A 24,323-nucleotide genomic window follows, 5' to 3' on the forward strand; every position below is an offset into this window, starting at 1 on the left:
CATCAGCGGGCAATATTTTCAGGTCAAGCGTTGGTTTCGGGTTTGATTTGGCTTTTGGTCTTTCCCTTTTCGCACAAGAAGACCCATCAAACTAGCAAAAAGAATGGACGTCAATTTGAATCCTCGCTTCATGGTACATCTAGATGTGCTAGTAGAGGTATGCTTCGTGCTTGCCACGATTCGTTACATACTTCGGGTCACTGAAATCCCCGCCAAACGAGCTAGGCTGCCTGTAGTACACCCCGGAACCACAAACCACAAACCACAGCGAAGATACGCCGATGAGTACCTCGGCAGAGCAATACTTCCCCGACCGAAAAAAAGACCGCATCTCAGAGATCCCGAAGGCGTCATTGTCTGTTATAGGGCTCTCGGACAAGAGATCGAAAACAAACGGGTGCGGAGCTGAAGATCCCTTATTTTCCCGAGGTAGTTTTCGTGAGGTCTAGGGCTGAAGGAATTAGAGTGTGCGTACATGCACTTGTTTCTAGGTAGGTATTTGGTCTTTTTTGCTCCAATTCTGATATCGGTGTGGACAATGTCTTCGGTTGTCTCCTTGAGCCATTCCACGCTTATCTGACCTCTAATTTTCATTCGTGGATAAGGCCAACCCCTGACACTATAGGTGTTTTTGATATCTCTTACACTATAAAGATGCCTGGTTTCATGTTTTGCTTCCAGACCCTGGTTGCATTGTACCCCGTATAGTTCCTGATCTGCAAGTCTTATCGGTGCATGCGGTTAGTTTGACAGAGCTCCGTTGTGCCGAGGTTCAACTCATAGGGCGGGTTTGAGTTTTTTTTTTTTTTTTTCTTTGATCAACCGGGTGGAATGCGTGTGATTGGAAAGATGTATGTGTGTATATATACTTTGGGAGCACGTAAAGAGTGTTTCGGCCTAATTTCGTATAGATGCTAGTCCTGTGATATATCCACATACATGGACCGCATGGTGGACTGAAAAGTGGTGGATTATCAAGAGAATGGGAAACAGTGTAACTTAAGTTGCCTCTATATAAGATGGACTTAGGTCAATGCGGATAGTATCGATAGAACAATTGAACCACAAAAGGCAAGTACCGAAAACCGTCACAACGATCATTAACATTGTCGAAACCAAATGTGAAGAACAGCTGGACAGCTGGATCTTGAGGACTGCCCGGTGGAGACCCGCCGAATACCGGGGCATGACAAGACAGCAAGGATGACTCAGATATTGTTCCTGGACGTCTTCCCCCCCGAGTGAGTTTTTTCATCAGCCGGAAAGTAACACGCACAGAGTATTACGGAGAGATCCTGGCCTAGTCAATTTCAGACTATTCCCTCCTGATCAATATGCTCGAAGTGTAGTTGATGCATGTGAAAATTACCTTACGAAGCATCTCGTATTGTCGCGGTAACGGCATGTGTCTTCGACGTCATCCGATTTCGACTGAACATCAAACATTGACCATCATGAGTGAACAATCAAGGAGGGGAAGATGACCTCAAAAGCCTGGAATGAAATGGTCTTTCCATTCCAGTGAGATGCCGATTCTCGTTACACCGAATAGAGGATTTGGTCCAGTTAGCAGTGGCAAAGGCTTGTCCCATTAGACCGAGGATCAGAGCCTGGATCCTCTCTCCCGAGCCCAGTTGTACCCGCATTCCGCCTTTCGGAGCACTCTGCCCGTGAAAGACTCAGTGAGATGAACGAGGGTACCTAGGCAATTAGAAGTATTGGTCTGATTCCCGGTGAGCCGAGCGTTTACCGACTGTGACGCATTCGAATGTTTAAATAAGTGCCCCGGGTTTTCTGTCTGGTAATCGCTTTCTTCATTTAATCATAGCTTCTGTTCTCTTCACTTGGCTTGTTTTTCGTTTCTTTTTCGTTTCGTTTCTACTTGGAATAGCATTGGAATAGTTGTGACATTTTCCACGGAATAAACTTTCTGGCGATATTGGTACATCTTTTCGGTTTTGTACCCCAAAGTCATGGGTCTGCACGAAGATGAGGACCGCCAGTTTGCGGAGGAGGTCCAGGCCGTTCAGAACTGGTGGAAAGACTCTCGCTGGCGCTACACCAAGCGGCCTTTCACCGCTGAGCAGATTGTGGCCAAGCGTGGTAACCTGAAGATCGAGTACCCGTCCAATGTGCAAGCAAAGAAGCTCTGGGGTATTATTGAGTCCAACTTCCAGGTAAGTTAAGCTGGGAACTATCGCGATCTACAACTGTAGAGATGCTAAATTTGCACCTCACACACAGAACAAGCAGGCCAGCTATACCTACGGGTGTCTTGAGCCTACCATGATCACTCAAATGTGCAAGTTCCTCGACACTATTTACGTCTCGGGCTGGCAGAGTTCATCGACTGCTTCGTCGACTGACGAGCCCTCCCCCGATCTGGCTGATTACCCCATGGTACGTAGGATATACCGGTGAGATCAAAAGTTGGCGCATACTGACAAGTACCACCCAGGATACCGTGCCTCGCAAGGTGAACCAGTTGTTCATGGCACAGCTCTTCCATGACCGGAAACAGCGTGAGGAGCGCGTTACTACCCCCGCAGGGCAGCGAGAAAACGTTGCCAACGTCGACTACCTGCGACCCATTATCGCTGATGCCGACACCGGACATGGCGGTCTGACTGCCGTCATGAAGCTGACCAAGCTGTTCGTCGAGCGTGGTGCCGCCGGTATCCACATCGAAGATCAGGCCCCCGGCACGAAGAAGTGTGGCCACATGGCCGGCAAGGTCCTCGTTCCCATCAGCGAGCATATCAACCGCCTGGTTGCTATCCGCGCCCAGGCTGATATCATGGGCTCCGATCTCCTGGCCATTGCCCGCACCGACTCCGAGGCCGCCACCCTCATCACATCGACCATCGACCACCGCGACCACGCCTTTATCGTCGGCTCCACAAACCCCAGCATACAGCCCCTCAACGACCTCATGGTGGCCGCCGAACAGGCCGGCAAGAACGGCGCCCAGCTGCAGGCAATCGAGGATCAATGGACTACCGAGGCGGGCCTCAAGCTCTTCAACGAAGCCGTCATCGACACCATCAACGCCGGCTCTAACGCCAACAAGAAAAACCTCATCGATCAGTATCTCGCTGCCTCCAAGGGCAAGAGCAACACCGAATCCCGCGCCATCGCCAAGAATCTCACCGGCGTCGACATCATCTGGAACTGGGAATCTCCCCGTACCCGCGAGGGCTTCTACCGCTACCAGGGCGGCACGCAGTGCGCCGTCAACCGCGCCATCGCATACGCTCCTTTTGCCGATCTGATCTGGATGGAGAGCAAGCTGCCCGACTACAACCAGGCCAAGGAATTCGCCGACGGCGTTCACGCCGTATGGCCCGAACAAAAGTCAGTTTTTCTCCCCTCAGTCTTTCCCTATACCTAAAACCCCCAACTAACAACTCTTCCCCCACTAGACTCGCCTACAATCTCTCCCCGTCCTTCAACTGGAAGAAGGCTATGCCCCGCGAAGAGCAGGAGACGTACATCACGCGTCTCGGCCAGCTCGGCTACTCGTGGCAATTCATCACCCTGGCTGGGTTGCACACTACTGCGCTCATCTCGCACCAGTTCGCGAAGGCGTATTCGCAGAATGGCATGCGCGCCTACGGCGAGCTCGTTCAGGAGCCTGAGATGGAGCAGAGCGTTGACGTCGTCACTCACCAGAAGTGGAGTGGGGCTAACTACGTTGATAATCTGCTGAAGATGGTTTCTGGTGGTGTGAGCAGTACGGCTGCTATGGGTAAGGGTGTGACCGAGGATCAGTTCAAGAACTGATTCATGGTGCGGCTTATCTGTTGATACCCTGATAGTCTTGGCTGTCTATCTCTAGATCCATGCTGGACGTCTTGTTTTTGTCCGTTGTGGCGTTTTTTTTTTTTAATTTTGGGTTCTAAATAGTCTTGATTTGATTCCCGGTCGGTCTTGCTCTCCTGTTGGATGGGGCGAGCCGCTTTAGGTTGCATTCTGGCAAACATAGCATAATTGATGTACATTTTGAACGAATGTGACTTTTTCAGAGGCGCTCCATCGAATTTGTAACTATCAAAATGCTCTACAATTCCAGTGTCGCAAACTGTAAATGGGTGTCGAGACCAGTGCTAGAGTAGATGAGAGAATCTTGAAGTCAGCAGTTATCATGGCGCATTCATTGGGCCTCCACTTCCACCATGAGAGACACTAACGGTTAACTGTGATATTTCTTTGTGCACTCCTTGTTGTACAAAGTTGGCAATCGGCGGGGCACAAGTTTCGGTAAGAATCAGTGAAGACAGATAAAATAGAGAGAAGCTACTATGAGATAGGCATGGATAGATCGTTAGATTCCCAGTTCAGTATGAAGTACAAAGTACGGAGTATAGATACGCTCGATCTGCCACAGAAGTAGCGACAGGGATTTTGATTTGAATGGAAGAAATGAACCATGGTGGCAAAAGCGTTCTTCCTCTCGGGAAAGCAAGTGGTGTCATGGAGATCCCTTGAATACAAAGTGCTGTAGAAAGGCAGCCCTCTCGTGGGTGGGTACATAACCCAGTGAGCATTAGCAGCCACTTCACAGGACTGTTATAACCAGCTACATAGCCAGCTCTCGGACGGCTGTAGTCCCCTAGCCGAGTCTAGAGGCTAATTGATGCACCGCCGCACTGACCATCGAACGTTCCGATCGTTGTGATTTTTCAGGGTCCAAATGGTCCGTGCTCTTTAAAAGTCGTCTCTTTCCTCAGAAGAGCATTCCAAACCTGAGACCACTACGTTGAATGCAGGTCTACAAGATGTGATTGCTTAGAGAAAGCGGGGTTCGTGTTTTGTTTGCTTTACAGATCATTTCATCTTAAGAAGAGGGTCAGCAATGGAGCATGAGATATGGGAGCTGCGCCGCCGTCTGGCAGAAGCTGAACAACAATTAAGCGAAGAAAGGCTCCAGACTCGACAGACTACCCTCCTTGAGTTTCTCGACGCTTGCCATACTCACCTATTCCTTGGGCTAGCTATTCAACCAAACCCAGACCCATCGACGAAAGGCGATCCAGCAAATTGCAGACAATAAGCTCCGCCCGGCAAGAATCCGAGAGTGGATGGGATTTCCACAGGAGCAGACAGCCATATGGGTGGATCTCATGGGTATCGATTTTGTCACTCAACGCCACTTTTTGCCGTTGATTGTACTGGAGCGGTATGGGAAAGACGTGCGAGAAAAAATGTTGAGCTCAGAGCTTGATCTTGGCTATTTTGAACGGTTAACGATCGAGTCGCGTGTCGCCGAGGTCATCAAGCAGCTCTTTGCAAGCTCTCAACTCCGACAAGTCTTTCGCCTTCATGGAGATGTGGCCTTCGAAAATCATGCGAATACATTGACGGATGAATCAAAGATAGTCGCCAATATGGGATCTCTGAGCTTGGCACAGGAACAACCGCGTCGCTCAGGGCGGTTGGCCGCAAAGCAGTCCCGTATGTCTCGATTACCCCTTCCGGCTCAGCCAGCTGCGAAGCACCAAGGGCCTGCGCTGCGGAAGGCTTCTCGACCCCGAGCGGATCAGTTTTGTGTGTACAACAAAGGCCCCGAGGAAAAAGTTCCGGCCTTGATTGTCGAATACAAAGTGCCACATAAGCTCACGCTCGCTCACATAAAGGCGGGAATTTTCGACATGGACCTCGAGCAGGTGGTCCGTTACCAGGAAATGGAGAAGCCAGAATATACTTGCGGGCGCGTTGTGGCTGCAGTCATCACACAAGCGTTTTCCTACATGATCAATGGAGGGCTGGAGTACGGCTATGTGTATACTGGCGAGGCATTTATCTTTCTTCGTGTTCCACACGACGATCCTTCCACTGTATACTATTATCTATCGGTGCCGAGAGAAGACGTTGGTGATACAACTGGATGGACCGGTAACCCAAGTGACGATAATAGATTACACTTGACAGCACTCGGCCAGGGGTTGGCCTTTACCCTCCGAGCTTTGCAAACACCGCAGCGGGGCATTCAGTGGAAAAATTGGGTGGCGAGCAAACTGGACACTTGGGAAATGATATATGACGATCTTTGGGGCGAAATATCGGAGCTCGATATGCCCTCTTCCGTATTCTAGTCTCCGCAGAGCAGAAACAAATACTGTCGCGTGTCTCCTGTCAAGACGCGATCAAAGTCTACTGTTGCGAGCTTCGCATCCTGCACTCCGTTGGAGGCTCTGAATTCCCCCGAGTCTGATGATTCCCCCGACGGATCTAGCTCAAATACCCCTAGCCGAAGGCCTCAGGGTTCTTGCTTCGCTGATAATTCGGCCTTGCCACCATCAGCTACAACAAAGTCACGAGGAGATTCTTACTCAGAGGGCAAGTTTCGCCGGTATTGCACGCAGCGATGCATTTTAGGTTTGGTTTTGAGAGGAACTTTGGATCCAGAATGCCCCAATGTGTTTGACCATGGAGTTGGTCGACATCCAATCAGTCAGGCGACACTCATTCGTCTCTTGGATCGGCAACTTTCTAAACATGACCCGCGGCCTGACTTGGACATAGAATGTGAGTTCTTGCATGTCCATGGCACACGCGGAGCCCTTTTTAAAGTGACCCTGTTGTCTCACGGCTATACCTTCGTTGGCAAAGGTGTGCCTATCGAGTTTATTAAACACGTCCAACATGAGGAGTGCGTGTACTCGCATCTTCGTCCAATCCAGGGAGTACACATTCCGGTTCTACTGGGTAGCCTCGCTCTCCGTCAACCATTCTCTTACGACGGAATCGCGGAGATTATGCATTTGATGTTCATGGGGTATGCGGGTAGGACGCTGGCTAAGCGACACGAAATTGATCCCAGTCGGTTACTTCGACAAGCCGAGATCTCGTTACATGCTATTCACAGATTAGGCGTGCTCCACAATGATCCAATCCCCGGGAATATGGTCTGGAATGAGGTCAGCGGTGTAATGTACATTGACTTTGAGCGGGCGCAGTTTCAAGAAAGACGAGCCCCGCTAGAATCTATAGCCAATCAAAAACGCAAGCCAACGACCGAATGGGAAAAGACCCTTAAACGCTCTAGTTGCTTTGAGCAGGAAATTCGGCGCATGAGGCATGCTTTACGATGGTGAACCGGGATCATTTTTATTACTGCATGCCTTGTAGATTATCATCCATGCTCTTTTTTTGATCCCCTTCTACATCATCATTTACTGGGCTCCACTTGAAACATGCCCGGATCCAAATCCCGAGCAGGATGAAACCCATCAGAATGTCCCCACTTTTTTTTAATTCGTCTCGAACATGCAGAATCTGACCTGGTACATGAACAGTGTGAAGCTGCAGTTGGATCTATACAATATAGTACAAGCTTAAAGACCTACACTTTACTTAAAATCCACACTAACATCATCACAACCATAAGACCAGTGCAAAGACCTCATTTCGACTCAACCAAGATCTAGTGGGCCTAGTCAATAGGGGGCGGAACCTTGGAAGCTCTGGAGTCTCGAACTGAGAATTTGTTGGAGGTGGATCTTAAATATCCGTACTCCGTAGATAAACCCATCTCCCCCCCCTCTCTCCTTTTGACCTTAATCTATCTTAATCTATCTTTATCTTAAATTCATCTCCATGGCACTACCCGAATTTCAAGCTACGTCACTCGACGAGATTCCTGTGCGAGTCTCCACGGCCCGCCAGGCGTTCTATGAGCACAAGACCCGTGACTTGGAGTTCCGCCTCGTCCAGCTGCGCAAGCTGTACTGGGCGTGAGTATTGACTGAGGTTATGTTTTCGGTCAATTGATTAATTTGTTCCCTAGTATCAAGGATAATGAGGAGGACATTATGGAGGCCTGCGCCCAGGACCTGAACAAGCCTCGGTTCGAGACCAACATCGGAGAGAGTGGATGGCTCCTAAACGACATTGTCTTCACGACACGTAACCTGCACAAATGGGCCAAGGATGAGAAGGCCCCCGATATTGATCTCACCTTCAAGTTCATGAGCCCCAAGATCAGAAAGGATCCTCTGGGAACTGTCCTGGTCATTGGGTACGTCTCCTCCCTCACGATGCGCCTGAGAATGATCCTGAAGATTTAACATGCGCTGTCGACTCCAGTGCTTTCAACTTCCCATTCCAGTTGACTCTCGGTCCTGCGATCGGTGCCATCGCCGCTGGAAATACGGTGGTCATCAAGCCTAGTGAAAATGCACCCCGCAGCGCCGCTGTCATGCAAAAGATCATCGAGGCCAGTCTTGACCCCTCCTGCTACACAATCATCCAGGGCGCTATCCCAGAGACACAGGCTCTGCTTGCAGAACGGTGGGACAAGATCTTCTTCACGGGCGGCGCCACCGTCGGACGCATCATCGCTAAGGCCGCTGCACAGCATCTGACCCCCGTCGTGCTTGAACTGGGCGGTAGGAACCCCGCTATCGTGTCCAAGAGCGCCGATCCGCGTCTCGTCGCCCGCCGCATGCTCTGGGGTAAGCTCCTGAACGCCGGTCAGCTCTGCACCTCGCAGAACTACCTGCTGGTCGACAAGTCGCTCGTTCCGGAGGTCGTAGAGGAGTTCAAGAAAGCGTACAAGGAGTTCTATCCCCAAGGTGCGAAAGGCTCGCCCGATTACTCGCGCATCGTCAATGCCACCGCCTTCGCTCGTCTCAAGTCCATGCTTGATAATACGAAGGGTCAGATCCTCATGGGTGGCACTATGGATGAGAAGGAGCTGTTCATCGAGCCGACCGTTGTCCAGGTTGACTCGGTTGAAGACTCCATGTGCTCTCAGGAGAGCTTCGGTCCCTTCATCCCCATCTTGCCTGTGGAGAACCTCGACGAGGCCATTAGCCTAGCCAATGGTGTCCAGAGTACGCCTCTGGGTCTCTACCCCTTCGGTAACAAGGCAGATGTCAACAAGAGTGAGTTGCTCACTTCGTTTTCGACCTTGCAGGTGATCCTCGGGAACGACAGATATACTAACGCTCTCCCCTAGTTGTATCATCTACACGCTCCGGCGGAGTTTCCTGCAACGACGCCTCGCTGCACATCCCAACCCTGCCCTTCGGCGGTGTCGGCGAGAGTGGCTACGGTGCTTACCGCGGCCGTTCCAGCTTCGACGTCTGGGTGCACCGTCGCCCCATCACCTCCACCCCAAGCTGGCTGGAGTCCTTCCTAGCGATCCGGTACCCACCGTATGCTGGAAAGATCAGCATGTTCAATGCTGCCAGCGCCCTGCACCCCGACTTCGACCGCAACGGCAACAAGCTGAGTTTCGGCTGGCTGCGCTGTATCTACACTTTAGGTGGAGGCAGTGCGAAGGCTGGAGCTGGCAGAGCTGTTGCTCTTGCTGCCAGTAAGTAATCCTTTCCGATTTCTTTCTTTTCTTCTTTGTTTGGCATTTTTGTGAACGTGTCCCACATCTTGCACATATCGCCCTCGTGGGTCGACTTATCTGGTCCCGGATACTTTTCTCTGGAGGAAAAGGAGAACTAGATCCCGTGACCTATACCCTTGTCTGCGCCTGTTTATATGCTCCAGACGACGAAGACACAAAATCCCTGCCCATCCCCCCCCCCCCCCCAAAGCTCATGTACTGGCTTAATTTTGTTGCTACCCTCTCTAAGGATGTCCATCTCGATGTTCTTTTTCACCATCTCACTTCCACCCTTTGAATATACTGTCATGTCCCTGGAATCAAAAAAAAAAAGATAAGCTTCTCATCTGTGAATCTGAATGAATCATACTTTTTTTGACCCCTTCTCATGCCATTTCGTTTTCACGTCTGTTTCAATCGTTTCAAACTGGCAGATCTTTCCCCATCTTAGCTTTTGGAACCCACAGTCTAACCCGGATTAGTTGCCTACATCGTCCTACAAGTCCTTGAACGTCGATCTGCGAAATTTTAAACATGAACACTTGCCCCCTGAGGTTGGTTACCTCAACCTAGGGTTGGCGCTGCTTATTCTTTGTCTTGGTATCGGAGAGATTGGCCTTGATTGGATTAGCATGTGCGGACGATCTGGGGATTCTTTTGCTATAGTAACTGATTTGCCATCTAGGTGAGTGCTTTTTGAATTGGATTGCTCTTGTTATATATGAGCTATGAATTTTTCACTCTTGTGAATTTTGATGTTGCTTTCGAAGTATGTTATCCTGTAGGCGAAGGTGTACTTCGTAGTCAATCTAGACATTATCGCATTGAAGTTGGTGCCTTGCATCATAGTGGAAAACATTCCACAGTAGAGAAAGCATGGAAGGGGGAAGGAAGCATGTGTACGGAGTATAAACCTCACTAAGCCTCCGGAGTTTCATCAAGGTAGACCCCTCATTGGAAAAACATAGACAGATCCAACATTCATATCATCATTCATGCTGACAAATGCAGTAATTATCCAATGCGCTATGCGCTATCCAATCCAGAAAAATACCTCGGTTCATCTGACCGAAAAAAAGAAACTAATGCAAGTACATTGGGTTCTCAGCAGCGCCGTTCTACACCGCGATTACTCACACACAGATACTTGACACCCTTGTATGGCTTGACACTCTCACCCAAGCCACGACTGCGACGCTGGTCGACGTTGAGACTTTCCACTTTGATACCAGAGGGAAGCCAGCCTTGTACGGAGAATGATACCGACGCCGAGTTGGGCATCAGGCTTGCGTTGACCTGAGCTTTTGTTCTGCGCATGGGACGGGATGTGGATGATGGAGTGAAGAATGCGGGGAGATGGGCGTTAGATTGGGATTGGGATTGTGATTGGAGAGGGGGGGCGGGGGTTTGAGGTATGGAGGGATTTGGGGATGGGCTGGTAGCTGCAACGGGGTCTTCTTCCGCGTCTTCTGGACCCAAGGCGGTGGAGCGGGAGGATTTCTTCGTTGACTTCTTCTTCTTTCTGCGCTTGGAGGGGTCGGAGGATCGTGTTTTCTTAGATGTACTGGCGGATGCATCATTGTAGGAGGTTGGCGCCTCGTAGTAGCCTTGCAGGAGGTTGGCATTGGCATCTTCGTCGGCATCCTCGACGCTGTCATCAAAGTCATCATCAGCGGACGGATAGCCTGAGACACTGCAGCGCAGTGTGGCTGTGCCATTTAATCTTCCAGCATCCTTGCCGGTTGGGATCCGCCACTCAAGGAGCCCGCTTGAGGGGGTGAATTGAGCGTCACCACGGCTAGCCTGCATGTCCGTGATGTGGCGGACGGACTTTGAGATCGGTACGCTAACGACTACCTCTTCAAGTGCCGGTCCAGAGCTTCCACTTCCGCTGCCACCTAGGAACGATGGCGTTGAAGTACCGGATCCTCTTCGAGTAGCTCCAGGCCGCGAGGATGAGCTTTGGCCCGGGAATTTGGTGTTCAAAGTTACTCGAACCTCAAACTCGGAACCAGATGGCCCGAGCGATTTGCGAATATCCACAATAGCAGGTAAGAATAGTTTTTCCATGTGACTTGGTGGCTCATCTTGGTCAGGATCTATGGGAAGAAGATCAACTTCATATCCAGCCAAGATAAACCGCCCATCAGGGGGTATGAAACTGAGCTCCCCCGGCCGTTCCTTCCATCGAGCTAGTCGAACACATGGATGGAAAACCGGTAGTTCGATCTTGCGGCCAAGGACATGCTGGCCACCCGGCGCTGATAACGACAGCAGTAGGTCCGGGACTCCCGATATCTTTGCAGTGAATGCAATGGTCCCGGAAACCAAGGCAGACAGCAGTCGTCCAGAAGGAGCCATGGTAACAGACAGAGATTCAATGATGTCAACATAGAGCTCATTAGAGGTATGCCGTACACCGGGCCGCCGCCAAGGAATGGCGGGTCCTTGTGATGCACTGGCGGCGGCGAGAGATTGCTTGAGAGGATTGGTAGACCCTAGCGTTGGTGTGGATGTACTAAAACCCACGCGAAAATATTAATGCCAAATACCATCGTTTCTCACGCCAAGAGCTGCTCACCCAGGTACTCCAATTCCACCAAGCAGCTTCCCCATCCACCCAGGAACGTCAACAACTTCCTGCAATGCATTGGGCTCAGTATTGCACACTGTTCCCCCATCACACATTTCATTGAAAAGCTGCGCAACAACATCGTAATTGGCCTGAATCTTAGTCGAGAGCAGCGGTGCTCCAATAAAGTCTTCCAGTACATCGATCACGCGGTGCAGGAACTCCAATGCCAGAAGCGGCTCCGTGTCGACTTCGCTTATTGCAAGAAACAACAAATTTGACTCAACGGTCGAGAAGACAGTCACTGGCGGTGATGCGCTAGGAATGTACAGCAAGGAAGGGCGTGGTTCGGCATGGGCAAGGTAGAGGGGCAGGATGGCGGAGGCCGAGGGCAGGCGGGACCGATATACATGTTCGACGAGAGGGGCGCTAGGGATGATGGGTTAGTGTGATCGTTGGAAGCCAGTGCGTAATATCCCACTTTTGCTCGTCATATATGTAAACGGCGTCAATCTCGCCGCTCATGGTGCCAGTTGTCTGATGATGGGATTACTCTGCTGTTTCGGCGTCGATTGGGCATAGCTCTCATGTTTTGCCGCCGATTCCCGCCTTCAGATGACTTTTAGGAGGCACCAGGCATCAACTCATAGTAACCAGGCTCTTGTGATACGGTGCGCAATTGGTTCCTGTTCTTGCTCCGAAAAAAAAAATCAATACGCTATACTCATCAATCTCCTCTGATACGTGCGCCATGGATACCCAGGTGAAAAACGCCAAGCAGGCTCTGGCCGAGGACAAGTACGACGACTGTCTGTCCTGCAGAGTGACTGGTATGTTATATCTTTAGCCTGTGATTCGGGCTAGTATAAATGCTATTTCACACTGACATAATGTACCAGGATCTGCTGCTTTTATGGGCCTTGGAGTCTACAGCTACTACACTGGAATGGCCAATCTTCGGAAACAAGAAAAGGCCATCATGCAAGGCGCCACAAGATACAAGATGGGCTCGCGCAAGTTGGGTATCTTCTCCATCTCTGCAACATTAGTGGGAATGGGGCTGTGGCGGGCGTTTAACTGAGCATTGTACATTAAACATATACTAAGGCACGTGGGATGTGACGGAGGCCGGGGTCGAGCAGGCCAGGCGTTTGATAGTGAAGCGCAGGTTGGAAGCTTTGTAAGATATTGATTGTTATTTAGTTGCAAGCCAATGATAATTGCCACTCCGGTATCGGGTATCACCACAGGCATATCCGTCTATATGCTATATCACAAGGGAAAGGGGAGAATAAGAATAAGAGACAAAGGAGACATCAAAGAAACACAAGGAAAAGAAAAAAAAAAAAAAACCAAAAAAAAGCAATTGCCAAATGTCCCTTCCTTGCTATGCACCCGAAAAGCACCTCCATACCCGGAATCTCAACCAGCCACTGTGTGACAATCAGAAGGGAATGGTCGTCACTTCGTCATCATATAATACTTTATCCAGGTAAAGCACTAGGTAAAGCGGCCCCGTTTTCCACCTCCTGACGCATCTCGTCCGTTGTTAAGTCCTGACAGATCAAAGAAATCCGGGAAAGTGAATTTCCTCTTGGAACCAAGACTAGCTGGGGACTCCCGTGGTGAAAGGCGCGCATTCGATCGAGGGTGATTGTTGTGGCGATGGTGTGGTCGACTGTTGCGAGACATCACTGAGACGCTCACGGGAGCGCCGTCCTGCATTGCCGTAGATGAATTGTCTGACGATTGCACATCCATGTCGAGCTCTTGACATTGGGGGTATGTAGGACCAGCAGAGAATGTGAAGACGGCAGGTGTGGCAAAAGAAGGTGTTTCGTGGAGTTGTGTGGGAGGAGGAGTGATCGATTCTGGCTTAGATGTGGGTGCGGGCGCGGAAGTGGGGGGCTGACGAGCAACTGTTTCGGTTGTAGGTTTCTCTTTGCGTGCAGTAGCCGGAGTAGCACTTCGGTCACGCTTTTCGGTCTCTGTATCTTCATCGCTACTTTGTGACCCAGTTCCATCACATTTTTCGGTTGCCCATTGTCGAACCTTCCACCCCTCTCCGTCTCCGAGGCCGAGGTTCTCACGGTCAAGGAAGTGGAGCAGATCCTCTATTGCATCCTGGTATCCTGATGACCTCGCCTGGGCTTGTTCACATACTGCATTCTTATACAGGTTTGTGACAGACAGAGCCGCCGCCTTGAATTGCTGGAGGAGTTGCTCCGGAGGTTGCGGGCGGGGTGTCGAGCTCGGAAGAGAGGTGTTGAGGGACCTCATGGAGTCCATGGCAGGGGACGAGTTCTATACCCTGTTGGGAAATGGGTTTGAGGACAAAGGTATTTGTGTTGACAACTTCTTATGCCGTGCGTTGTCCCTCAGTGGACAAATAGCAATAGCGAAGAGCTTGGACGTGGTGAAAAGGAGCAGGGGGAAAGAGAACAACTGTAACAAGAAAGGAAAGAGACACCACAGACAGAGCCAGGTATATATCTGGGAAGTTGTTCACCTAGCTGTGCAACATTTAGCACCAAGATGTGTCAACGGAGGAACTTTCAAGGTTGTTGCAAATGACCGCCCTGGCCCGGTAACGAGAAGCCCACTATCTGACGGAATAACAATATTCCATGCCGCAGGCCCTACCGAAAGGCGGTATCTCCATTTGCCATCGACGCGCTTTGAATACCCTCAATGATCCTAGTCTAGAATTGTTTAAGAGCATTCAATCTATGGGATACCCATTGATGAGCTGTTTTAACTTTCGAAATTACACCGGACTAAATTCAGACGATCCCCCCGTCACTTCCTCACCACTCCGACCGCAGTTGGTTCTTTCTTTCTGCACAACGCGATTCGACTAGTCGCGAGCTTCCGATACTCTTTGTTGCACGCCCAAAGACGTGTTTGAAAAGCGAACGCACCTGCAATCCTTTCACTAAGAATAAAATATGGCTCCTGCCATCGCGTCTGATCCGGTCTCGCAAGTTGACACTCCCATGACTGATACAAATGACGACACGGTCCCTTCGGTGCCCGTGGATAGTACCGACGCGCAGATGACGGTATGTGACTCATTTTTATGAGCTTGTCTAGAAAACACCATTGCAAGGTTTTCTGGGATTTAAGATTGCTTTCTTTTTTCAAGCTCTTACTAATTTTCTATCGCAATCTAGAGCCGCCAAGACACCCCAGATTACACGGTATCGATACCCTTGGCCCACAACGCCGTGTCTTAGAGAAGGAAGGTTGCTAATAATCCGAAAAGGACTCTGATACAAATCCCAACACCACTGCAAGCAGCGTTGCGGGCGACGCGGCGGCCGATGGACGTAGGCGCAGATCCGAGGCCAACAACCTCAGAAAAAGCATCTTGGGCAAGAAACATGGCCGCCTCGATAATACGAAGGTATAGGTGATAACTTAAAACTACTGAAGGTCTTTTGGCTGAAATAATGTTTCACAGGAGGATGATTCGATTCGCCGATTCCGATACCTTCTTGGTCTCACTGACCTATTTCGCCACTTCATTGAGACGAATCCAAACCCCGAGATCAAGGAGATTATGGCCGAAATCGACCGACAAAATGCCGAGACGGAGGAAAAAGCCCGCAAAGGCTCTAAGCGCACTGGAGGTGCTGGTAGTGAGCGGCGCCGCAGAACCGAACAAGAAGAAGACGCAGAGCTGCTACAAGATGAGAAGCAGGGCGGCGATAGCACCACCGTCTTTCGAGAGTCGCCAGCATTCATCCACGGTGAGCTACGTGATTACCAGGTTGCAGGCCTGAATTGGCTCGTTTCGCTACACGAAAACGGTATCTCCGGTATCCTGGCCGATGAGATGGGTCTTGGCAAGACCCTGCAGACGATATCATTCCTAGGCTACCTACGTTACATCCGTGATATTAACGGGCCTCATTTGGTTGTCGTGCCAAAGTCAACTCTGGACAACTGGAAGCGAGAGTTCGCAAAGTGGACCCCTGACATCGATGTCCTGGTGCTCCAAGGTAATAAAGAAGAACGGCAGCAGTTGATCAATGAGCGCTTAGTCGAAGAAGAGTTCGATGTATGCATCACCAGTTATGAAATGATCCTCCGCGAGAAGTCGCATCTGAAGAAGTTTGCTTGGGAATACATTGTCATTGACGAGGCCCATCGGATCAAAAACGAAGAATCATCGTTGTCGCAAATCATCCGTCTTTTCAACTCCCGCAATCGGTTGTTAATTACTGGTACTCCGCTACAGAACAATCTACATGAACTGTGGGCTTTGCTCAACTTCCTTCTCCCAGATGTCTTCGGCGATTCCGAGGCATTTGACCAGTGGTTCTCAAACCAGGACTCCGATCAAGAAACTGTGGTGCAGCAACTCCACCGTGTTCTCCGTCCTTTCTTGCTTCGACGTGTGAAGAGTGATGTTGAGAAAAGTTTGTTACCGAAGAAGGAACTCAATCTCTATGTTCCAATGTCTGAAATGCAACGGAGGTGGTACCAAAAGATTTTGGAGAAAGATATTGATGCTGTCAACGGCGCCGCTGGGAAGCGCGAGTCCAAGACCCGCTTGTTGAACATTGTCATGCAGCTGCGGAAGTGTTGCAACCATCCCTACCTGTTCGAGGGAGCTGAACCAGGTCCTCCGTATACGACCGACGAACATCTTGTTTTCAACTCGGGAAAGATGGTCATTCTGGACAAACTTTTGAAGCGCATGCAAGCGGATGGTAGTCGTGTACTCATCTTCTCTCAGATGAGTCGTGTGCTGGATATCTTGGAAGATTACTGTTGTTTCCGAGACTACAACTACTGCCGTATTGATGGTACCACGGCACATGAGGACCGCATTGCTGCCATTGATGATTACAACAAACCTGGATCCGACAAATTCGTTTTTCTTCTCACCACTAGAGCGGGTGGTCTGGGTATCAACTTGACCTCGGCCGACATCGTCGTTCTCTTCGACAGTGACTGGAACCCGCAAGCTGATTTGCAGGCCATGGATCGAGCTCACCGCATTGGCCAAACGAAGCAGGTTAAAGTCTTCCGATTTATCACAGAGAACGCCATCGAAGAAAAAGTTCTGGAGAGAGCAGCTCAGAAACTGCGCTTGGATCAACTCGTCATTCAGCAAGGTCGTTCCGGACAACAAGCTGGCAAAGCATCTTCGAAAGAAGATCTCCTCGGCATGATTCAGCATGGTGCTGCCGACGTCTTCAACACCCAGGGGAGAGAGGGCCGTGAGATATCCGAAGACGAAGATATCGAGACTATCCTGCGTAAAGGCGAAGAACGAACTGCAGAGCTCAGCAAGAAGTACGAGACCCTTGGCATTGACGACTTGCAGAAGTTCTCTTCTGAGAGTGCATATGAATGGAATGGCAAAGATTTCACCGAGCGGAAGAAGGATATTGGCATCAGTTGGATCAACCCAGCTAAGCGTGAGCGCAAAGAGCAATTCTATTCCATCGACAAATACTACCGCCAAGCCTTGGCCACTGGAGGCCGAACTGCCGACACAAAGCCCAAAGTCCCACGTGCTCCTAAACAAATCACCGTCCACGACTGGCAATTCTTCCCTCCTGGTCTCCATGAGCTCCAAGAGAAGGAGACAGCCTATTTCCATAAGGAGATTGGTTACAAGGCTCAACTGCCTGAAGGCCCCGACGAAGAGCTCAGTGAGCGAGAGGCTGAGCGGGACCTTGAACAACAGGAGATTGACAACTCCATTCCACTTACTGAGGAAGAGCAAGCCGAGAAGGCTCGTATGTCAGAAGAAGGCTTTGCAACCTGGAACCGACGTGATTTCCAGCAATTTATTAATGGATCCGCCAAGTTTGGTCGTACCGACTACAAGGGCATTGCCACGGAGGTGGACAGCAAGGAGCCCAACGAGATTAAGGAATATGCCGAAGTCTTCTGGCGCCGTTACACTGAGATTCAGGACTATCCAAAGTACCTCCGAGTTATCGATCAGGGCGAGGAGAAGGTGCGGAAGATAGATCACCAGCGGAAAATGCTCCGCAAGAAGTTGGAGATGTACCGCGTGCCGCTTCAGCAGCTCAAGATCAACTACACCGTGTCCACCACCAATAAAAAGGTGTACACCGAGGATGAGGACCGATTCTTGTTAATCATGCTGGACAAGTATGGGGTCGAGGGTGAGAATTTATATGAAAACATCCGTGAAGAGATTCGTGAATCACCTCTGTTCCGATTCGATTTCTTCATGCTCAGTCGCACACCTGTGGAAATTGGTCGCCGCTGCACTACCCTGCTGAACACTGTGGCGAAGGAGTTCGAGTCCAGTGAAGGCAAAGGCCGCGGCCGTGACCGTGATGAAGAGGAAGAGATGGAAGAAGCGCCCCCTTCCAAGAAGAAGGCTAAGAACGGAGCTGCGGTAAGTTCTGTCTGATTGATTATCTGTTACTTTGGTTCTAACTTCTACAGCCAACCAAACAGGTCAAGGGCACCAAGGGTGGCAGCAAGACTGCCTCTGTCGCCAGTTCCCTAGCTCCCAGTGCTGCTGCAACCAAGTCTAAGAGTCGCAAGAGGTGATCATGTGGATTGAGAGTCCACGGGTTGAGTACGTTCCCATTTTGCTATGGTTAGTGGTGATTCGGGTATCAAGGGGCGGTTTTGTCGGGATCGGCGCAATCTATCCATTTGTTCTTTTGTACTTTTGTAATTGAAATAGAGTTAGCTGTCTTCCTTATTACATGGCTATCATATGTCTCCTTTGCAAATTTCCTGCATCTTCCCTGCACAATTCCTGCACTTTCAGAAATTCCCCGACCGGGGGTCCTTGTCATCGTTGTTATGCGGATCAGATGCTATTATTACGCTGAAACACCCCAAGTCATCTGCAATGACAGAATACAGGTTTCTGGAATTTGCCTCCATGAAAGTAGCAAATGATTAGCCTAATCGCTCAGTATCGTAATATTTAAAGGTGATGACGACGCTTTCTAGCGTCCCCAGTTCATTGCATGACAACTAGTATCTTAGCGTAAGTACGGAGTACTTAAGGAAACCCCACGCCCTAGCCCTCTTCAAACTTCTCAACCCAACCATATCCCACCCCCCACTATGACTAGAATCAAACTCGTCTTGAACCCGCACTACCGGAAGTCCGGCACGAAGTCATACTTGTACGCCATGCGCAAGTATCGCTTCACGCCAACTAAGGGTGGCCCATATTTCCTCGGCACTACACTGGTACAGACTGGCCGACAGTTCACTAATAAGCCTGTTGGAGGCCGTGCGCGGTTGCAGCAGGTGCTGCAAAAAAGGGACGTTGCTAGTGACGAGGTCGGGCAAGTGGGTGCCGACGATGTGCAGAATGACTCAATGTATCTTGCAGAAGTTGCAATTGGTACACCTGCCCAGACGCTCAGTTTGAATTTTGATACAGGGTCTGCGGATCTATGGGTAAGCAAATGTCTTTCTGTTTTTTTTTTTCCTTTGCGCTCTCTGATGCGACAGTGGCTAAGAGTGTCTAGGTCTGGTCCACGGAGTTGCCGTCAAAGATCTTGTCGGACAACAAGAACCATACAGTCCTTGATCCGACTAAATCAAGCACGTTCAAAAAGAGGGATGGCTCGACGTGGAAGATTAAGTACAATGATGGCTCTTTAGCCTCCGGCACGGTCGGCAACGACAATGTCGACATCGGCGGGTTGGTGGTCGAAGGCCAGGCTATTGAGATCGCTGATGTGTTATCCGACCAGTTCGTACAGGGTGCTGGGGATGGGCTGCTGGGGCTTGCATTCAGTAACATTAATACCGTCAAGCCCCAAGTCGTGAGCACGCCTGTGGAGAATCTGATTTCGCAGTCTGACATACCGAAATCGGCTGAGCTTTTCACCGTAAAGCTGGGGTCATGGCGAGACTCTGATGAGCCAGATAAGAGCGAGTTGTTCTATACTTTTGGTTATATTGATCAGGACACGGTGAAGGCCACAAAGTCAGAGATTTCCTACACGCCTGTCGATAACAGTCAGGGATTTTGGCTGTTCGATTCTACATCAGCGACAGTGAATGGAAAGTCAGTGTCTCGGGCTGGAAACAAGGCTATTGCTGATACGGGGACTGCTTTGGCGCTGGTGGATGATGAAACTTGTCAGGCCATTTATGATGCTATCCCCGGGGCAGAGTATGACTATGACAGTCAGGGGTGGATTTTTCCATCTACTACACCAGCTGATAAGTTACCTGTCATATCTTTTGCTGTTGGGGATACGCAGTTTGTTGTGCAGAAGGAAGATCTAGGATTCGCAGAGACTAAGTCTGGATATGTCTATGGAGGCATTCAAAGTCGTGGTACGATGACCATGGACATTCTAGGTGATACCTTCCTGAAGGCTATCTATGCAGTGAGTGATACTTCTTTTGGGGTTTTACAGTCACAAGCTAATGCGATGGTCAGGTCTTCGATGTCGGTAATCTGCGCTTCGGTGCTGTGCAGCGAACGGAGCTTCATCAGAATCTCTCGGTTCCTTCTTAGTCTAGCTAGACAAATGCATCATGTAATATTGGATTGTACAGCTCGCTTGTGCTAAACACTTGAACATTCCAAATGTTTATTTACAAGAATGAGTGGCCGCCTTTGCGGCGTTGTGACGTCTTCATTAGATATCATTTCTGCATATAACCAGGGATCAGGGACGACACAGCATACATTTGCCGCTATACCAATAGTAAAGATACTTGCTGCAACTCACTAACCGGAAAGACGACCCCATTGACAAAATGAAAAGCACCTTCATATGCATGCTCGAATCTCAACATCACAAATCTGCCCATTTGATGACGGGCTTGATAACCTGCAAGAAGCAAGAATTTCAGCTTGAGTAATTGCGACTTTAGTTTGGAGCACCTACATTACCGCAGTGCAAATCTGTCATGGCTTGCTCAAAGTCGCCTGGGGCATATGTTTTAGCAAGTTTATCGACCGGGAATTTCCCTTGCTTGTATAGGTCAATCAGTTGTGGAATGATCTATACAAAAAAAGGAAATTTAGTCACGGCTTAGGCGACTTTCGGAAAATGGACTCACCACAGCGGGATTTGCGCAGCCCTCAATCACACCAACAACACGCTTACAAGCCATCACAAGCGCCACAGGATCGATATTAAGGGATGAGCCAGCACGAGGCAGACCCACCATAGCTAGAATACCTTGATGACCCAGAGCTTTGACGGCAGCCTCGAGCAGAGGAACTATACCCTGTGGTGTCGAGAATGCAGTTAACACCATCCGGGAAGATATTCAACAGCCCCTGCGCAAGATCTAATATACTTTTCGTGTTCAACGTATGCGATGCACCAAGAGACTTCGCCAGCTCGAGTTTCGCATCAACAATGTCAACCGCGATAATGGTTTCGACTCCCTGAGACCGGGCAGCCAACATGGCCGCCATACCAACCGCGCCCATGCCAAGAACAGCAAAGCGACTCGTCGGTGTGGGCTTGAGGACATTAAAGACAGTGCCGGCACCAGTGAGATATCCGCAGCCAAGTGGAGCGAGAACCGCCATGTCTTCGACCGTAATTCCAGACTCTGGGGGAGACTTGACAACCGAACGCTCGTCAACCACAGCCAGCTTGCTCATGGATGACTGACCGAAGAACTGGCCGCGGATTGGACCCTTTCCACCTGGGAAAGAGATGGGTGACTCGGCAGCGCTGAGACCTCGAGCACCGGCAAAGTTAATGGGTATCACCTGATCGCAGAATCCATTTCGGCCGTTGCTGCAGGGGCTGCATGTCTGTTTGTGGCATGAGCTGAAGCCCAGGAAGACAAGGTCGCCGTCTTGAAGGGACTTGTCTTTGACGCCACTGCCGACGCGGCGGATGATTCCGGCACCCTCGTGGCCTAGTACGGCGGGATAATCACCGACAGGGATTGCGCCCTGTTGGACGATAATGTCCTAGGGGTGTTTCGTTAGTCGTGAGTTGTTTGGAGAAGGGTATTACGGGGTGGATGATGCATACTGTATGGCAAATGCCAGTGTATTTCATTTCAACCAAAACTTCCCTTGCCCGGACTTCATCAAGTACAACATCTTGAAGGACGAAAGGAGTTCCTGGCTTCTCAACCACGAATGCAGTGGTTGGGATTTGTTTTTCTGGAATCATGACGGGGATGGTTCGATGGAAATGTTAGGGTTGAAGGGAAGTGACTTCGCAAGGACGGGACATATCTCAACTTCGGCGTCGAGTGTTGGGTTTAATGGGGCCTACTATTTTCTGACTTCTGAATCAACGAATCAACGATCATCTCAAAGGGAGATCATGTGCAGAGTTCCCCCCGCTCAAGATGCAGTTCAACCCTAATTCGGAAGTCGAGGACAAAAGACCTTCAAATCAAAAACTCCAGGATGTGCTGTTTTACATGCTGTGTAAATGCTAGTGTACATAGTTGTTACAGTCAGTCTACCACATTTTATCTTTTTGGTTCTTCTCCACGTTCTTCGATTTCTTGAGAACCTCACCCACAGTCATGGGTGTCCGCAGAAACTTCTCCATCAGCAGCGCGGCAGCAACACTCACATTCAGACTGTCGATGCGGGCAGGATCAGATTCAACGCCCAAGATGAAATTCTGTCGCGCGCCTGGAATACTGATGATTGCATCAGCATGCGACTTAATATGCGAGCTCAATCCAGTAGCCTCACTGCCCATCATTATGACACTAGGTGCAGTCAAGCTAGGCAATTTAGCCCCGCTTTGATCGCCGTCGGTCGAGATGTGGTCCAAATGTACGGATCCGGGAGTCGGTGTATCTGCAGCATAGAACCGCCACCCATTCTGCTGAGAACGCTGAATGAAATCAACTTCGTTTTTCACGTGAAGGATAGGCATATTCTCTGCTGCACCAGCAGAACATTTGATCGTGATAGGCGACAGTGGTGCAGAGTTGCGACCAGCTAGGACAAGTGCATCGACACCCAGGAAATAGGATGAGCGGATTATGGCGCCCATGTTACCGGTATCGACTACTCCATCCAATAGCAAGACAATTGGGTATCGATGGCGTTGTTCGTTTTCGTGCGGGGGCGGGCAAGAATGATAGATCCGGATACGATCGTCCGTGCCATTTACCGCAGCTTCTTCCCGGGTTTGTGGCGCAAGCTCCGCCCGGAAATACTCCTCGGAGATGGATGGAACAGCCTGGAGGCCACGCACAGGCAACTTTGGCAAAGGTGATGCCTCTAAAATGCATCCATTATGAGGTCGCCCAGCACTCATCTTGTCCATAAGTCGATCCCACCCTGCAAATGCCATCTTTACTGCAATGTTCTTTGACAATGCCAGCTTGCGGATTGTGACCTTTGCTGCACTGAGCTCTTCATCCGTGCTCTGGTAGATATAAAGCTTGTATAGTTGGCGCCGGCTGCAGCGCAACGCTGCCTCAACGGCACTGGTGCCGTAAATAAACTCAGATGCAGGTGTAGTATAGGGGATTGTGTCCGGCACTTTGACGTTGTCCTTCACCCGCTCTGGCATGCTGTGCGTGACCCGGTGAGCCCTAGGTCTTGCTGGTTCCTTCTCCTGTGGTGCATCCATTGAAAACCTTCCATGTCCTGATTGTGTGAATGAATTATATTGTGTTCGCGACTGGAATCGGGATTGGTGTTCACGAGGAAGTCCGCGAAAATCACCAGAACGAATGAACTCATCCTCGTCGAACTCGAACCGTTCTTCCTTTCGATTCTGTCGAGGGGATTGGGAGTTATCCTTCCATGGCGATTGTCGTCGGTCGTAGTCTTTACGACCTACACCGTCTGATACCCAGGCTTTTTTTGCTCCGTATTCTCGCTCACGCAGGCTGTAATTTCGTTGAACACCAGAGTTGAATCCTGATCTCTCAGACTCATCCTCTCCATGTTGTCGGGCCCCATATGTTCGACGGCCATTGAAGTTGGATTGGTCTGATCTTCCGTACTGTTGCCGCGCTCCGTTTGTCTGACGGTCCTTCAAATTGAATTCACCTGACTTCTCGTATTGTCGCGATCCGTAGTTCCCTTCGTTTTGTCCCTCATGTTGTCGTTCGCGCTTAGGAAAGCGAGACACGTTGCCGCGACGATTATCTCTGTCCACAGTCTGAGACCTGCGAATACCCTCCCCAATTGCTGAATTCAAAGATGCATGCCGAATAGCCAAGACTGTAGAATTTGAGGAGTTGATTACTCTAGAGAGACCGGTTAAGCCTGTTCTCGAGATAGTACTGAGCATTGCGGCGAAGTTCCTGGTCTTCGCTGACCCTCCTATTCCGCCACACCGAGAACTTCGATATCGAACTGCATGATAGGTCTCTGCCCGCCACCGTGCTAATCGTTATCGGGTCCAACGCGCAAAGCGTGGACGCGATCTCTTGCGCATGCTACTCAGTCTCGACTTCGACATCGGCTTT

The 24,323-nt window shown here is 50.1% G+C and overlaps 11 protein-coding genes across 11 annotated transcripts; 6 read left to right on the forward strand and 5 right to left on the reverse strand.

Annotated features, from left to right (window-relative positions):
• Positions 1-1,973: 1,973 nt before the first annotated feature.
• Positions 1,974-3,783, forward strand: Pdw03_0953 (Isocitrate lyase; the record flags this gene model as incomplete). The annotated part of the gene is made up of 4 exons (XM_014679195.1): positions 1,974-2,177; positions 2,245-2,400; positions 2,459-3,354; positions 3,423-3,783. 4 exons carry the CDS (start codon positions 1,974-1,976, stop codon positions 3,781-3,783), a joined length of 1,617 nt encoding a protein of 538 aa, XP_014534681.1.
• Positions 3,784-3,898: 115 nt separating this feature from the next.
• On the reverse strand, positions 3,899-4,475 carry Pdw03_0954 (uncharacterized protein; the record flags this gene model as incomplete). Its single annotated transcript, XM_066099765.1, has 4 exons — positions 3,899-3,938; positions 4,000-4,106; positions 4,191-4,299; positions 4,372-4,475. The coding sequence occupies 4 exons, from the start codon at positions 4,473-4,475 to the stop codon at positions 3,899-3,901; spliced, it is 360 nt and encodes a 119-aa protein (XP_065957492.1).
• Positions 4,476-5,123: 648 nt separating this feature from the next.
• Positions 5,124-6,095, forward strand: Pdw03_0955 (Protein kinase-like domain; the record flags this gene model as incomplete). The annotated part of the gene is made up of 1 exon (XM_014679197.2): positions 5,124-6,095. One exon carries the CDS (start codon positions 5,124-5,126, stop codon positions 6,093-6,095), a length of 972 nt encoding a protein of 323 aa, XP_014534683.2.
• A 1,504-nt stretch (positions 6,096-7,599) lies between these two features.
• Positions 7,600-9,875, forward strand: Pdw03_0956 (Aldehyde dehydrogenase; the record flags this gene model as incomplete). Its single annotated transcript, XM_014679198.2, has 5 exons — positions 7,600-7,736; positions 7,790-8,020; positions 8,089-8,888; positions 8,963-9,322; positions 9,826-9,875. The coding sequence occupies 5 exons, from the start codon at positions 7,600-7,602 to the stop codon at positions 9,873-9,875; spliced, it is 1,578 nt and encodes a 525-aa protein (XP_014534684.2).
• A 572-nt stretch (positions 9,876-10,447) lies between these two features.
• Positions 10,448-12,440, reverse strand: Pdw03_0957 (AP-3 adaptor complex subunit mu, putative; the record flags this gene model as incomplete). The annotated part of the gene is made up of 3 exons (XM_014679199.1): positions 10,448-11,861; positions 11,925-12,344; positions 12,397-12,440. The coding sequence occupies 3 exons, from the start codon at positions 12,438-12,440 to the stop codon at positions 10,448-10,450; spliced, it is 1,878 nt and encodes a 625-aa protein (XP_014534685.1).
• A 226-nt stretch (positions 12,441-12,666) lies between these two features.
• Positions 12,667-12,996, forward strand: Pdw03_0958 (exosome complex protein; the record flags this gene model as incomplete). The annotated part of the gene is made up of 2 exons (XM_014679200.1): positions 12,667-12,745; positions 12,815-12,996. 2 exons carry the CDS (start codon positions 12,667-12,669, stop codon positions 12,994-12,996), a joined length of 261 nt encoding a protein of 86 aa, XP_014534686.1.
• A 419-nt stretch (positions 12,997-13,415) lies between these two features.
• Pdw03_0959 (Mu2 adaptin subunit (AP50) of AP2) lies at positions 13,416-14,204 on the reverse strand (the record flags this gene model as incomplete). Its single annotated transcript, XM_014679201.1, has 1 exon — positions 13,416-14,204. One exon carries the CDS (start codon positions 14,202-14,204, stop codon positions 13,416-13,418), a length of 789 nt encoding a protein of 262 aa, XP_014534687.1.
• Positions 14,205-14,863: 659 nt separating this feature from the next.
• On the forward strand, positions 14,864-18,464 carry Pdw03_0960 (SNF2 family helicase/ATPase, putative; the record flags this gene model as incomplete). Its single annotated transcript, XM_066099766.1, has 5 exons — positions 14,864-14,977; positions 15,089-15,115; positions 15,181-15,321; positions 15,379-18,306; positions 18,357-18,464. The coding sequence occupies 5 exons, from the start codon at positions 14,864-14,866 to the stop codon at positions 18,462-18,464; spliced, it is 3,318 nt and encodes a 1,105-aa protein (XP_065957493.1).
• A 531-nt stretch (positions 18,465-18,995) lies between these two features.
• Positions 18,996-20,412, forward strand: Pdw03_0961 (Aspartic endopeptidase (AP1), putative; the record flags this gene model as incomplete). The annotated part of the gene is made up of 3 exons (XM_014679203.1): positions 18,996-19,337; positions 19,409-20,281; positions 20,335-20,412. 3 exons carry the CDS (start codon positions 18,996-18,998, stop codon positions 20,410-20,412), a joined length of 1,293 nt encoding a protein of 430 aa, XP_014534689.1.
• A 283-nt stretch (positions 20,413-20,695) lies between these two features.
• Positions 20,696-22,045, reverse strand: Pdw03_0962 (Polyketide synthase, enoylreductase; the record flags this gene model as incomplete). Its single annotated transcript, XM_014679204.1, has 5 exons — positions 20,696-20,731; positions 20,789-20,905; positions 20,964-21,127; positions 21,207-21,837; positions 21,902-22,045. 5 exons carry the CDS (start codon positions 22,043-22,045, stop codon positions 20,696-20,698), a joined length of 1,092 nt encoding a protein of 363 aa, XP_014534690.1.
• A 297-nt stretch (positions 22,046-22,342) lies between these two features.
• On the reverse strand, positions 22,343-24,145 carry Pdw03_0963 (tRNA/rRNA methyltransferase, SpoU; the record flags this gene model as incomplete). Its single annotated transcript, XM_014679205.1, has 1 exon — positions 22,343-24,145. One exon carries the CDS (start codon positions 24,143-24,145, stop codon positions 22,343-22,345), a length of 1,803 nt encoding a protein of 600 aa, XP_014534691.1.
• Between the last annotated feature and the right edge of the window lie 178 nt (positions 24,146-24,323).

This window comes from Penicillium digitatum, chromosome 4 (assembly GCF_016767815.1).
Source record: "Penicillium digitatum chromosome 4, complete sequence".
NCBI classification, from domain to species: domain Eukaryota; kingdom Fungi; phylum Ascomycota; class Eurotiomycetes; order Eurotiales; family Aspergillaceae; genus Penicillium; species Penicillium digitatum.